General features: G+C 43.5%; 1 protein-coding gene across 4 annotated transcripts in view; it reads left to right on the top strand.

Moving 5' to 3' along the window:
• The window catches only part of LOC115099862 (calcium-activated chloride channel regulator 2-like), a 69,139-nt gene that overhangs the window by 38,201 nt on the left and 17,150 nt on the right, over positions 1-13,788 (top strand). For all 4 annotated transcript variants that reach the window (XM_029617764.1, XM_029617762.1, XM_029617761.1 and 1 more), the window contains 2 exons: positions 599-705; positions 10,778-11,002. In XM_029617764.1, the coding sequence (XP_029473624.1) occupies positions 599-705; positions 10,778-11,002 (332 nt within the window). The remainder of the gene's footprint in view (positions 1-598; positions 706-10,777; positions 11,003-13,788) is intronic.

The raw sequence follows: 13,788 nt of genomic DNA, 5'->3' as shown, positions 1-13,788 counted from the left end.
TCCTTTTGTACAGTTAAGAAACAGTATTTCCGTACCAGAAGGAAACAGTTCAGTAAATTGCACGAACATGTCTTCACCTGAACCTTTGCTCCCAGATAAACAATAGATAGTAGTAGATACTGCTCCATATCGCTGCCACTAAAATGTCCTCTGGCATGTGGCCTCATGCATTGACACATAGTAAGAACCTTCAGTCTCAGTTTTTATTTTATCTTTCCATGAAATTTCAACGTTACAACAAAATAAAATCAGTGGAAAAATTACTTTGTTATAATAAACAGGAAAAAAAAATCAGTGGATGTCCTATTTTTCACAGAATTTTTTTTTGGTTGTAACATTGACATTACCAGGAAAAATAAAATAAAAACTGAAAACAAAAGTCTCTACATATAAACACCCAAATTGAAGATGGTGGCTTACAATGAGTTTTGTAATATCATATTGCCTAATATATTTCTAGTATGTTAGCCTCTTGTTTTGGAGCAAGTTGGGAGGACTGAGAAACATTTCTAAATATTGCAGCTAAGACTTTTGCAGTGTTGCTCTGTAAATGTATTAAGCTTCTGACTGCTCTGTTGAATTCTGGCCTACATTTCAGAGGGCTTAAAGTTTTTTGCTCCCGATCGCCTGGATTCCAGTGCCCTCATTGACGCTTTCAGTGGCTTAGCATTCGGAAATGGAGACATTACGCATCAGGTTATTCAGGTCAGTCTTGCAAGTACATGTTTCTGTTGTGTAGAAAATGTATGTATATCAATGGAGTGTAACTGGATTTAAAAAAGGTTTGGATAAGTTCCTAGAGAAGTCCATAAACTGCTATTAATCAATAAGGAATAGCAGCTTGAGATGTATTTAATGTTTGGGTGCTTGTCAGGTGCTTGTGACTTGGATTGGCCATTGTTGGAGACAGAATCCTGGGCTTGATTGACCCTTGCTCTGACCCAGTATTATGTTCTTATGCTCTTATGTTCAGGCTGAAGAAAATCTGTAGGGCCTGGAGAGCGTAGGAGGCTGTTAATCAGAACTGCACTGAGCAGGGCCAGCGGAAGCACTACGTGAGCTAGGCCTGGACCTAGGGTGCCAACCATTGGGAGACATGAGCCATGTGGGGCCGCAAGCAGTGGCGGCAAAGAGGAGTGGAGATTTGGTAGGCTGTGCGCTGCTCGCGGCACAGAAAACCTAGAGGTAGGAGTCAGGGCTATGACTGGGGGGCGGTGTTGGCGCGACCAAGATGGTATTGGCATGGGTGGGGGGGGGGGGGGCAGAAGGTGCCTAATTTCCTTGCATCGGCCCTGGCACTGAGCTTCAGCTTCCAGCGCTGCTCTTCTATGATCTCTGTCCCTCTGATACTGTCCTATCAGCACAAGAGGAAACAGGATGTAGACGCTCAAAATCGGAGTTAGCCTCGGTTGTCGTTGACAATTTCCTAAGCACAGCAGGCCTTTTAGCTGTTGTACTACAGCGTTTTCAAAATAGTGACAATTACTAGTTTTTTTATAAGTGGACATATCTCTTGTCAATTTCTTTGAATCTCTGCTTTTTCTCCTGATTATGCATACACCTCCCTTCTACCCCACAAATGGCTTGCCTGAGCAATTCTCCAGAACCTCTCTCAGACTGGAGGGAAGTTTCCTATAAGACTACCCCTTAGTTCCATACTCTGTGGCTGCCAGGGGTAATCTCACTGCCAGCAGCTTTCTTCCTTCAGTGCCTGGGCCTGAGTGTGTTGCCTTCATGGTGCCTTCTGGCACACTAACCCTAATGAACAGCAGATTAGAACCAGGATCTGCAGCACTGTCACCCTTCAGCATGAACTATCAGGCTGGCAGTGATGTGTCCTTTTTTCAGAAATATTCCACTCTGGGTATTTTATCAAGAAATACAAAATATTTTTAAAACTTGCAGTTTCAATGAATTAAAGCCTCTCTAAAACGTATGGGGACAATATTAAGCCACAGAGTAGCTTGGCTTGTTAGCCGGATAACTATATGCAGCTAACTAGCAGGGCATATTCAGTGGCACAGAATACCTCCTGCCCGCCCCCGGAATACCCCTGATTTATCCAGCTAAATTCTAGCCAGATAACTAGAATTTAGCCAGATAAGTGTTCAATATAGTCGGTTAAGCCATTTAGATAGATAACTATTACATTATCCATCTAAATGGAATTTGAATACGGACCTCCGTGAGGGTAATTTCATAACAGCGTGCTCAGGGCTAAAGTTAGTGTGTAGAAAGTAGTAGACACAGACAGGGCCGGCGGAAGCACTAGGCGAACTAGGCGATCGCCTAGGGCGCTGAGCATTAGGGGGCGCCGAGCCGCTGACGGCCAATGGCCGCCGGTGGACGTCATCCCAATGGCAGATACACACAGCAAGAAGATCGCAGGGCCGTGGTACAGTCGCGTCTAAACATGCTGGTGCTCCTCCTCCTTCCTGCCCGCGCGGCCCCGGAAGAAAAATGTTGCCGGAGCCGCGCGGGCAGGAAGGAGGAGAAGCAAGGAGGAGGAACATCAGCCAATGCAGGAACTTCTCCTCCTTCCTGCCCGCGCGGCCCCGGAAGAAAAATGTTGCCGGAGCCGCGCGGGCAGGAAAGAGGAGGAGCATCAGCCGCGTGCCGGAAGGAGGAGGAGCATCTGCCACGTTCAGAAGAGGATCAGCGCGGCTCGAGAAGACCGGGGCCGCTGCAGAGCCCATCCTGCAGTGGCCCGTGAAGAGGAGGCCCAGAGGTGAGAGAGAGAGAGACTGAGGGTTTGTACAGTGTGTATGTGTGCGTGTATGAGATGAGTTGAGAGACTGTGTGTGTGTGTGGGAGTGAAGACCTGAATGTTTGCAGAGACAGCATGGGAGAGCCTTTGTGTGTGTGAGAGACAGCATGTGGTAGTGAGAGCCTGTGCTTGAGCAAGACAGCATGTGGGAGTGAGAGAGAGCCTGTGTGTGTGTGTGTGAGTCAGCATGTGACAGTGAGAGCCCGTGTGTAGGAATGATTGTATGAGAGAGAGCATGTGACAGTGAGAGCCTGTGCTTGAGCAGGACAGCATGTGGGAGTGAGAGAGAGCCTGTGTGTGTGAGTCAGCATGTGACAGTCTGTGTGTAGGAATGATTGTATGAGAGAGAGCATGTGACAGTGAGAACCTGTGCTTGAGCAAGACAGCATGTGGGAGTGAGAGTTAGACAGCATGTGCAAGAGAGAGACTGTGTATAAATGATTGTATGAGGGACAGCATGTGAGAATGAGTGCCTGTGTATGTGAGAGAGAGAAAGCATGTGAGAATGAGAACCTGACCGTGTGTTTGAGGGAAGCAGACAGATGGAGAGAAAATAAATATGTTATAAAAGGAATTGGCAAAAAAATAAGAAAGGGAAGGTGGAAAAAAAAAAGCCTGTGACCAACCGATTAGAAAACTAAGATCAGACAGCAAATGTAAAAAGAAATAAATTACTTTTTACTGATTGGAACATGTAATCTTTGGGAATGTGCAAGAGTAGCACTTTCTCTATGCGGATCTCACAATGTACGAGATCAGCATAGAGGAACTGGAAGCCCATGGGGCCTGCACAGAGGAGGCAGCAGAATGGGCTTCAGTGCCAATAGCAGCAATCAGCACCTCCGCAATAGCCATACAGCGGCAGTGACAGTGGCAGCAGAAGAATGAGAGAGGCTCTGAGGTTGCTGGCAAAAGAAAGAGAGGGGGTCTCTGCCTTTAGTGTGTGCATGTGTATGAATGGGAGTCTGCCTGGGGGTGTATGTGTGTGAATGCATGGGTGCCTGCCTGAGGGTGTGTCTGTGAATGAGAATGTATGGGTGTCTTCCTGGGGTTTGTATGTGTGAGAATAGGTGCCTGCCTGTTTGTGGTGTATGGGTGTGTGTGAGAATAAATTGGTGCCTGCCTGGGGGTCTGTGTGTGTGAGAATGAATGTGTGCATGCCTGGGGGATGGGGAGGGAGTGGTGTGAAAATGAATGGGAGCCTGCCTGGGGTTCAGTGTGAGAATGACTAGGAGCTTGCCTGTGTGTGTGTGTGTGTGTGAGAACGAGTGGGAGCTTGCCTGGGAGTGTGTGTTTGTGTGTATGTGAGGGAGCCAGTGAGAGTGAGAGCATGAGTGTGTATGAGAAAATCCAGGGGAGTAAGAGTTTGTGTGGGGGTGTGTGTGGAGGGGGAGAGAGTGCCTTAGAGCCTGAGTGTGTCAGTGTCTGTGAGAGCGAGAGGTTATGGTTGGGTATAAGAGCATGAATGTGTATGTATGTGACAGTATATGTGTGAGAGAGAATGGACATGTGAGTATGTGTGAGAGAGAGAGGATAACCTCCTAATCCTCGACAATATCAGGGTGACTGGAAATCAAGAGCTCCCATGTATGGACAGCAGGGGCTTTTTAAAATCCTTATTAATTTTAATTATTGTGTGTTATTTGATATATGTACTGTTTTGAAATATTTTATTGGTGTTTGGGAAATTGTAAAAAATGTATATGATTTTAATTAATAGAAATTCTATTTATCAGTAGTTTTAAAATATTTTATTAGTATGGTTTTACTATTATAACTGATGCTTTGTTTCTTGATTTTATTTGTTTTATGAGGAATGGTGGTTCTGTTTTTCCATTATTAATACACAGAGTCTGGCTTCTTGGGGTTTCCATTCCAGTTTTTGTCTAATTTGTGCTCCTTTATTTTGTATTCTGTATTTGGTGAGGGTCTGTCTCTGCTCTGTGTGTGTGACCACGATGAGAGATTCTGCTAGCATGTAGTGTCTGTATAGGGATCTATAGCAATCGGGTTTGTTTTGTTTCCTCAGTAGGTGGTGTATTGTTATCCCAGGACCCAGTGTAATATTTACCCTTGCTTTTTCACAGGTAGGGTTATTATTGTTTGAATCCTTGGTGTTATTACTGTTATGTTATGATGGGATTGCAGTATAGATTTTGGGTGTCTCTTTTGCGGTGCTTTATGTTAGTTCACAATGTGTCTGGCAGTGGAAGGTGTTTGTGCTGCTGTTACTGTGAGGTGACACCAGAATTTGAAAATATCTTTTAGTATGATGAGCTGTAAGGGAAACATCCAAGCTCCATTGTTTGGGGGAATTTCAGTGGATGCACAGAGATACAGAACTGGAGGTGCAGGATTTGTATTGACATTCTGTCCCTTCCTATATATTCCAGACTTCATTCTCATAATCATATAGAATTAGTTGAATGAGGCTATCAAATAATTTTATAGTAGTTTTACTAGAAGTGTGAAACTGGCCAGCTTTTTAAAATAATGCAGAGGACCCTTTGGACTTTTTTAACAACACTTTTTTTATAACCAATTTTAAAGCAGGATCCATGCTATAGAGGTGGGTGTGATGAAGAAATGTCATTTTGGCTCCCCCCCCACCCAAAACAAATTCTTCTGTCTAGAGATGCCACTGATTTTCTGTGGCACACAAATGCATTGGCCCCTGGGCGCTGGAGACCCTTGGTGCGCCACTGGGTGCGAGCCATATGGGGCCGCAAGTGGTGGCAAAGAGGAGTGGAGATTTGGCGGGCTGCAAGCAGTGCCCAATCTGCTCGCGACCCAGAAAACCCCAGTCAGCGGGCGTGATTGAGAATGAGGTAGGAGTCGGGGCCGAGACCGGGGGGGGGGGGGCGCAAGGAAGAAGGCTCGCCTAGGGTGCCAAATCCCCTTGCACCGGCCCTGGACACAGACTTTAGCCTGAATTTTCAAAGGAGACATACAGATAAGTCCGCTATGAAAATTAGTGTGTGCACGTGGAACGCAGGCGTAAATATGTGCATGTGAGTAGATTTATGTGCATAGTTTTGAAAATCAAAGTAGGCCCATAAATGCCAACTCCGCCTCCGAAATGCCTCTTTCCAGTGTGTGTAAAAGTACACAGGACAATTTTCTAAAAGCCAATTAACACACATTTTATGCATGTAAATGCTTTTGAAAAGAAAGTCATACATTTCTAGCTGAATTTAATTTCAAATGATTAGCCTTTATTTAGTAATGAAAAAAATTACACACAGTATGAAATCTTAAGCAGTTTATTCTAAAAAATGTGAATGTTAAATAAAAATAATACATTGGGAAAAAATGGAGTTTTGCTACAATTTAATCATACATTTTAAATGCATAGGTGTAGTCCTTCATCTTACTCAAACATTATAAACTTGGTTTCTTTTGTGGCTTGTGAATCTTTGCACCACAATATAATTTTGACCTCTCTTCACATTTTATGATATCATTAAAGTGCAATCAAATTTTATTTCCTTGAATAGGCTGGGTTACTATTGTCCGTACCTATCGGGGCTGGGCAGACCAGTTGCAGGAAATCCCGAACAGGAGTAGTACAGGTCTTGAGGGTCTTCTGCCTGTTTGATTACCTCCCCTTTGGGTTGGGCTCACATGTTCTGGTGGCTGGCTGGGGACAAGGCAGGCCATTGTCAGGGCAGGCAGCATTCAAACAGAGTCATAGGACAGGCAAGGATCTGTGGCAGGAAGTCAAACCAAATGTAGAGGAAGAGCATGGGAGGCAGGAATGGGATGGGCAAGGCTAGGAATACACTGGCAGGACAGTCACTGGGGGGCCTAGGTAAAACAAGAAACAAGGTATGAGGAAAGGGCAAAACTGGGATAGGGGCACACAGGGCAGGATAGACCACTGGGGGGGGGGGGGGCACCTAAACAGGACAAGGGAAAAACAGACATAGCTAGGAAATTGGGAGGACTAGTCAAGGCAAGGGTCAGAAAAGGCACACAGAGACAGGATAAGCCCACTGGAAGGCCTAGATAAGACACGGGCAAGACAAAGAACACTGAGGGCCGGATTTTATAAAATTGCGTGAGGGCGTACTTTTGTTCGCGCACCAGGCGTGAACAAAAGTACGCTGGATTTTATAAGATACGCGCGTAGCCACGCTTATCTTATAAAATCCGGGGTCGGCGCGTGCAAGGGGGTGCACATTTGTGCAACCTGCGTGTGCCGGGCCCGGCGCACGTTGCCTGTTCCCTCCGAGGCTGCTCCGAAATCAGAGCGGCCTCGGAGGGAACTTTCCTTTGCCCTTCCCCTACCTAACCCACCCCCCCGGCCCTATCTAAACCCCCCCCTACTTTTGTCGGCAAAGTTACGCCTGCTGGAAGCAGGCGTAACTTTGCGCGCGCCAGGCCGGCTGCACCGCTCCGTGTTCCGGTCCGGGGGCTGGTCCGGAGGCCGCAGCCACGCCCCCGGGCCGAAACCACGCTCGCGGCGCCGCCCCCGAAACGCCGCGTCACTCGCGACATGCCCCCGAAATGCTGCGTCATTCCCGGCACGCCCCAACACGCCCCCCGAACACACCCCTCCATGCAAGCCCCGGGACTTACGCGCGTCCCGGGGCTTGCGTGCGCCGCTGAGCCTATGCAAAATAGGCTCGGCGCGCGCAGGGGGGGTTTGGGGTAGGTTTTCAGGGTGCACGTGCGTATCCCTTTGAAAATCTACTCGTGAGACAGGATAGGCCACCTGGAGGCCTAGATAAGGCAAGGGCAAAAAATATACAGACAGGACAAGAACTGAGCATATACACAGGCAGGAAGAGCCACCGAGAAACCCAAACAGAGTAAGCACAAGGCAAAGTACATCAAGCATGGCCAAAGCAAGGAGCCAGGGTAGCTCAATGAGGAGACCCAGAGCTAAGAGTGAGGGAGGATTTCATAGGGCTGGTCTGCTGCATCATGCAGCCTTCAAGGTGGGGGCTAGAGCAAGGCTGAGCGTGGCTCACTGAGGGCAACTGCTGGCGGGGGCGAGGGGAGGGGGGCGCCTAGCAGCCAGTATCGTTCCAGTACCAAGCAAAGGGTGATGCAGCTTTGCAATCATAGTCCCAAGGTGAGTTGATCATTTTAAAATACTTCTATTCTGCCCATAGCAGAACTGCTGTACTTTTAACTTTTTCAGCATTTAGTAGTATACACTTCCTCATGACTGGTAGCTGATTTCTTTTAAACATTTGTGGCACACAGTCATAGCAGCTGTATAGTTCTTAGAGAAAACTTGATTCTTTTCAGGTTGTACTTGCCTTTCCTTGGACCAAAATAAGAATTATCCAGAACTGATGGTTTACATGAGCTTTCAAGACGATATGGGTCTCGTCTTCAGTCAAAAAGGAAAACAGAATTTTAGAAATTGTTTGGAAAGGAATAAACAAAACTGAAAATATCATAATGCCTTTGTTTTCACTCAAAGCATAATTAAGCTCTGGAATTCATTGCCAGAAGCTGTGGTTACGGCAGTTAGTGTAACTGGGTTTAAAAAAGGTTTGGTTAAGTTCCTAGAGCAGAAGTCCATAAACTTCTGTTAATAATGATTAGTAGCTTGGGATCTATTCACTTATGGGTAGATTTTAAAAGGGCTGCGCATACACCCATAAATGCACGTATCTCACCAAAATACTCTTCACACGTGCATGTCTAACAAGAGGAGTTGATTTGTACACTGCAGTGTCTGCTAGTTGCATTGTACGAATCAACTCCCTTTCATCATTTATAAGGTAAAAAATTCTTTAATGATGTCAGTTTTACAACGGATACCTCTGAATATGTCTGTAACACCACCTCCCCTAACCCCAACCAACCTCCCAAAAACTCACACTGAATCAAAGTGACCCTCTCACAATGTTCCGTATATAGAGTATCAGACTAAGCCCTATAAAGCAGTGGTTCCCAACCCTGTCCTGGGGACCCCCCCCAGCCAGTTGGTTTTCAGGATATCCACAATGAATATGCATGAGAGAAAATTTGCATGCATAACATTTTCTCTCATGCATATTCATTGTGGATATCCTGAAAACCGACTGGCTGAGGGGGTCCGCAGGACAGGGTTGGGAACCACTGCTATAAAGAGTCTCTCTCTCTCTCTCTCTCTCTCTCCCTCCCTCGCCTATTCACAGGACTCCTGTGCCTACCAAGGAGCTGTTACAAAGTGGCACATGTACCTCAATGCATGCACACCCTTCCCAGCTATTTAACATTTGTATAGCTTACACACATATGTGACTGTTTTGCACACAAAAGGCTTTTAAAATCTACCTCTTAATGTTTGGGTACTCTATGGACCCTTGGTCTGACCCAGTATGGCGTATATTACCTTCAACAATCAAAAACTCTGCGATCATCCAAGAATCCTTTCGAGGAAAAGTGGGAAAGCAGCCAATGTGCAAAAGAAAATAAATCACCACACCTCTAGTTATCACAGGACCATTAAAGACGCAATAACTTGAAAATGACCAACATAATAGGCATCATCGATAGATGCACTTTTAGGCCTATGAAGAAGGACGTTTGTCCGAAACACGGTCCTGTGTTGGGCATTGGCAGTGATAACTGTAGTGAATATCTGGCGCAACATTGCAGTGATCATAGATTTTCTGGGCAGAACTATGAAACACTTTGGAAGAGAACATATGAGATTGGGTATGTAACGATTTTCCAGATAAGTTTACATGTGACGTGTTGAATGCCCTACAAATTATTGAAGTAGTGTGAATGCCGATTTTTACTTGCAACAAAAAAACCCCCCAAAGTAATTTGTGTATCAGTTTATTGTGGAACACTTTTGCCATTTGAATGACCTATGATTAAATATAAGGCAGAACAGTAACGCTGTCACACTATCGATGATGCCCAATATGACAGTCATTTTCAAGTGTGTGTGGGGGAAACGGATTAATAAGGAACAGTTATGTACCCTTTTAAACAATACTAGGAACTAGCAACCAGCAGATTTAAAACAAGTTATAGGAAGTATTTTTTTCACTCTGCGTGTTGTGAGCACTCCCTACTGCTGAAATAAGCACTGAATACTGGCAGTCAGTAAAGAGAAATTCTTTTTATTAGTAAGATATCTTACAGAGTAATACAAATGCAGAGCTAAAATAATCTGAAGCTATACAGCAGGTTATATACGCCACCTCCTCTAAACGTGCACACCAATGGGTTAGTTTCTTTGCAAGGATAACATTTTCTAACTGACTAATACTATCTTATATATGCTAATAAAACTACATTTTTGTAAATCATATGATTTCTTGTAAGCTGAGCCCAGAAGGCAGAAGCAAAACTTAATGCTGATCTTTGACATACTTTAGCATTCTGGCTAACCTTTAGCATATTTTAGCATTCCTGTAGCCTTGGCTGTTTTCACATGTCTGATCAGTATAATCTTATTGTGCTGCTATTATCTTTCTGTTTCTTCACCGCCACCAGTTGGGCTGTCTCCACGGAGAACCCTCTCAAAGAACCCTTACAAGCACACAATCAAGCTATGGGATCTGTGGCCAGAGGATGTGATCAAGGCAACTAACATATAGTGGGTTCAAAAGAGGATTGGACAAATTCCTGAAGGAAAAGTTCATAAAGCGTTATTAGCCAGGTAGATTTGGGAAAGCCAGCGCATATCCCTGGGAGTGAGATACAATAAATAGATCAACCGTTGGGGTTCTGCCAGGTACTTGTGACTTGGATTGGCCACTATCGGAGACAGACTCACAGGACTTGCTCTGACCCCACATGGCACTTCTTATGTTCTTAACTTTAATATATTTTCCTTATGATACAAACTAGCATTTGAACCTGATTTACTAAGCTTTTTTTTTTCATAGGCAGAGAATGGGAGAAAAGCCTTAGTAACTCAGGCCATTAGTGATGCTTAGTCTGTTTTAGTTTTGCTCATAAATGAGTGCAAGTTGTGGTTGATGATTTAAATTTATTTTTAATTATGATAAGCATTCATGAGATATTGGTTGTTTTTTTTTCCAATAGCTTGAAAGTATTACTCAACTTGTTGAGCCTGCTCAGCACTTGAGTGGGACAGTGACATTTGATCACACTGCATGGAATGATACCGTCTTTGTAGTCACATGGCAGGCAAGTGAATCCCCTGTGTGGTTTGTAAAGGATCCTAGTGAAAAAGCCTACACCAGTGAAGACTTTATTCATGATTCAGTTCTGTGTGTGGCTCATCTCCAAATTCCTGGAAGTACAGAGGTAAGTAATTACCATCTGGCTCTTTTGACTGTCTGATCATGTTCTCAAAATAGCTTCCCCCTCTGTGTACCTATAGCAAAGGTTTCAATAAAATGAGGTCCACTGTGTCTGCTGATAGCGTAAAAGTATAGTACAAACCCTCTGGTAACTGTTGTCCTGTTAAGATGGGTGATAGATATGTTGGCAAGTTAAATGTAAGACATTGATAAGACAGGCTAAGAGAGAATTTGAAAAGAAGTTGGCCGTAGAGGCAAAAACTCACAGTAGAAACTTTTTAAAATATATCCGAAGCAGAAAGCCTGTGAGGGAGTCAGTTGGACCGTTAGATGATCGAGGGGTTAAAGGGGCACGTAGAGAAGATAAGGCCATTGCGGAAAGATTACATGATTTTTTTGCTTCAGTGTTTACTGAAATTCAGACCCATTAGTAAAAATTTGTAACCTATCATTAAAATCATCCATTGTACCTGAAGACTGGAAGATAGCTAATGTAACCCCAATATTTAAAAAGGGCTCCAGGGGCGATCCGGGAAACTACAGACCGGTTAGCCTGACTTCAGTGCCAGGAAAAATAGTGGAAAGTGTTCTAAACATCAAAATCACAGAACATATAGAAAAACATGGTTTAATGGAACAAAGTCAGCATGGCTTTACCCAAGGCAAGTCTTACCTCACAAATCTGCTTCACTTTTTTGAAGGAGTTAATAAACATGTGGATAAAGGTGAACCAGTAGATGTAGTATACTTGGATTTTCAGTAAAAAGTCAAGGGATAGGTGGCGATGTCCTTTCGTGGATTGCAAACTGGCTAAAAGACAGGAAACAGAGAGTAGGAATAAATGGACAATTTTCTCAGTGGAAGGGAGTGGGCAGTGGAGTGCCTCAGGGATCTGTATTGGGACCCTTACTTTTCAATATATTTATAAATGATCTGAAAAGAAATACGACAAGTGAGATAATCAAATTTGCAGATGATACAAAATTGTTCAGAGTAGTTAAATCACAAGCATATTGTGATAAATTGCAGGAAGACCTTGTGAGACTGGAAAATTGGGCATCAAAATGGCAGATGAAATTTAATGTGGATAAGTGCAAGATGATGTATAGAGGGAAAAATAACCCATGCTATAGTTACACAATGTTAGGTTCCATATTAGGTGCTACAACCCAAGAAAGAGATCTAGGCGTCATAGTGGATAACACATTGAAATCGTCAGTTCAGTGTGCTGTGGCAGTCAAAAAAGCAAACAGAATGTTGGGAATTATTAGAAAGGGAATGATGAATAAAACGGAAAATGTCATAATGCTTCTATATCGCTCCATGGTGAGACTGCACCTTGAATACTGTGTACAATTCTGGTCGTCGCATCTCAAAAAAGATATAATTGCAATGGAGAAGGTACAGAGAAAGGCTACCAAAATGATAAGGGGAATGGAACAGCTCCTCTATGAGGAAAGACTAAAGAGGTTAGGACTTTTCAGCTTGGAGAAGAGACGGCTGAGGGGGGGGATATGATAGAGGTGTTTAAAATCATGAGAGGCGTAGAATGGGTAGATGTGAATCGGTCACTCTTTCGGATAATAGAGGGCACTCCATGAAGTTAGCATGTGGCACATTTAAAACTAATCGGAGAAAGTTCATTTTTACTCAACGCACAATTAAACTCTGGAATTTGTTGCCAGAGGATGTGGTTAGTGAAGTTAGTATAGCTGTGTTTAAAAAAGGATTGGATAAGTTATTGGAGGAGATGTCCATTACCTGCTATTAATTAAGTTGACTTAGAAAATAGCCACTGCCATTACTAGCAACGGTAACATGGAATAGCCTTAGTTTTTGGGTACATGCCAGGTTCTTATGGCCTGGATTGGCCACTGTTGGAAACAGGATGCTGGGCTTGATGGACCCTTGGTCTGATCCAGTATGGCATGTTCTTATGTTCTTAACCTAGTCAAGTGAACTGCCTTAAAACAAGGAGAGCAGAACTTCTGATCTCAGAGTTTACTAAAAATCTGTATCTGTCAATTTTTAAAAGAACAAAGGGCTATGTATCTATTTCTTTAAATAGTCTTTTTATCATAGTCCTTAAAATGCACAGCCACATGTATATAATATTAAATAAATTGTTCCCTTGGAGTTCAATGCAACTCATTCCAAATGCTGCATTGCTAAGTGATCTTCTTCTGGGTCTTACCAGAGACTAGCTCAGCAGCCATCATCTTTTCATCCCAGTGAAGGGAGAAAACAATTTTGTATTTTTGAGCTAATGCACAGTAGGAAGAAATTTATTTTTTACAAAACCATGTTTATACCTCAAAAGTCTGTCTTGAGTATATGACTAGTCAAATTATTGGCTGACTGTTGAAATTATCCTTTAATGCTATGTTTCTGTACAAGGTCAACAACCTACAGTTACTTGGCTACTTGAAGCAGCTACCTTAAAGTCTCAAGCCATATTGGGCTAACTTGGTTGCTTCAAAAGCTATTTTGAGAGAAATTTTAGACAAAATCAGTATATTTTTTAATGCATATAAATGTTGTGGGACCTTTAATTTTTAGAGAGTCCAAGAAGACTTTCTACATTCAGAAGAACATTGTTTTTGTCTGCTTTCTCTATCAAACCATATCTTTTGAGACAACCAAGCCAATCAAATATAGTTTGGGACTAATCAAATATAGTTAGGAAGTTATTAAAAACACTAATTACTGTAAAATCTTGAATCTAATGGGTATAGGATTGCCAGCCAACTGGTTTATGGCAGGCCAGGCCAGCTTTGATTAAAGGAAGCT

The sequence above is a fragment of the Rhinatrema bivittatum genome, chromosome 10, assembly GCF_901001135.1.
Source record: "Rhinatrema bivittatum chromosome 10, aRhiBiv1.1, whole genome shotgun sequence".
NCBI classification, from domain to species: domain Eukaryota; kingdom Metazoa; phylum Chordata; class Amphibia; order Gymnophiona; family Rhinatrematidae; genus Rhinatrema; species Rhinatrema bivittatum.
The sequence above is the reverse complement of the archived record's forward strand: the minus strand, read 5'-3'. Positions and strand labels throughout refer to the sequence as shown.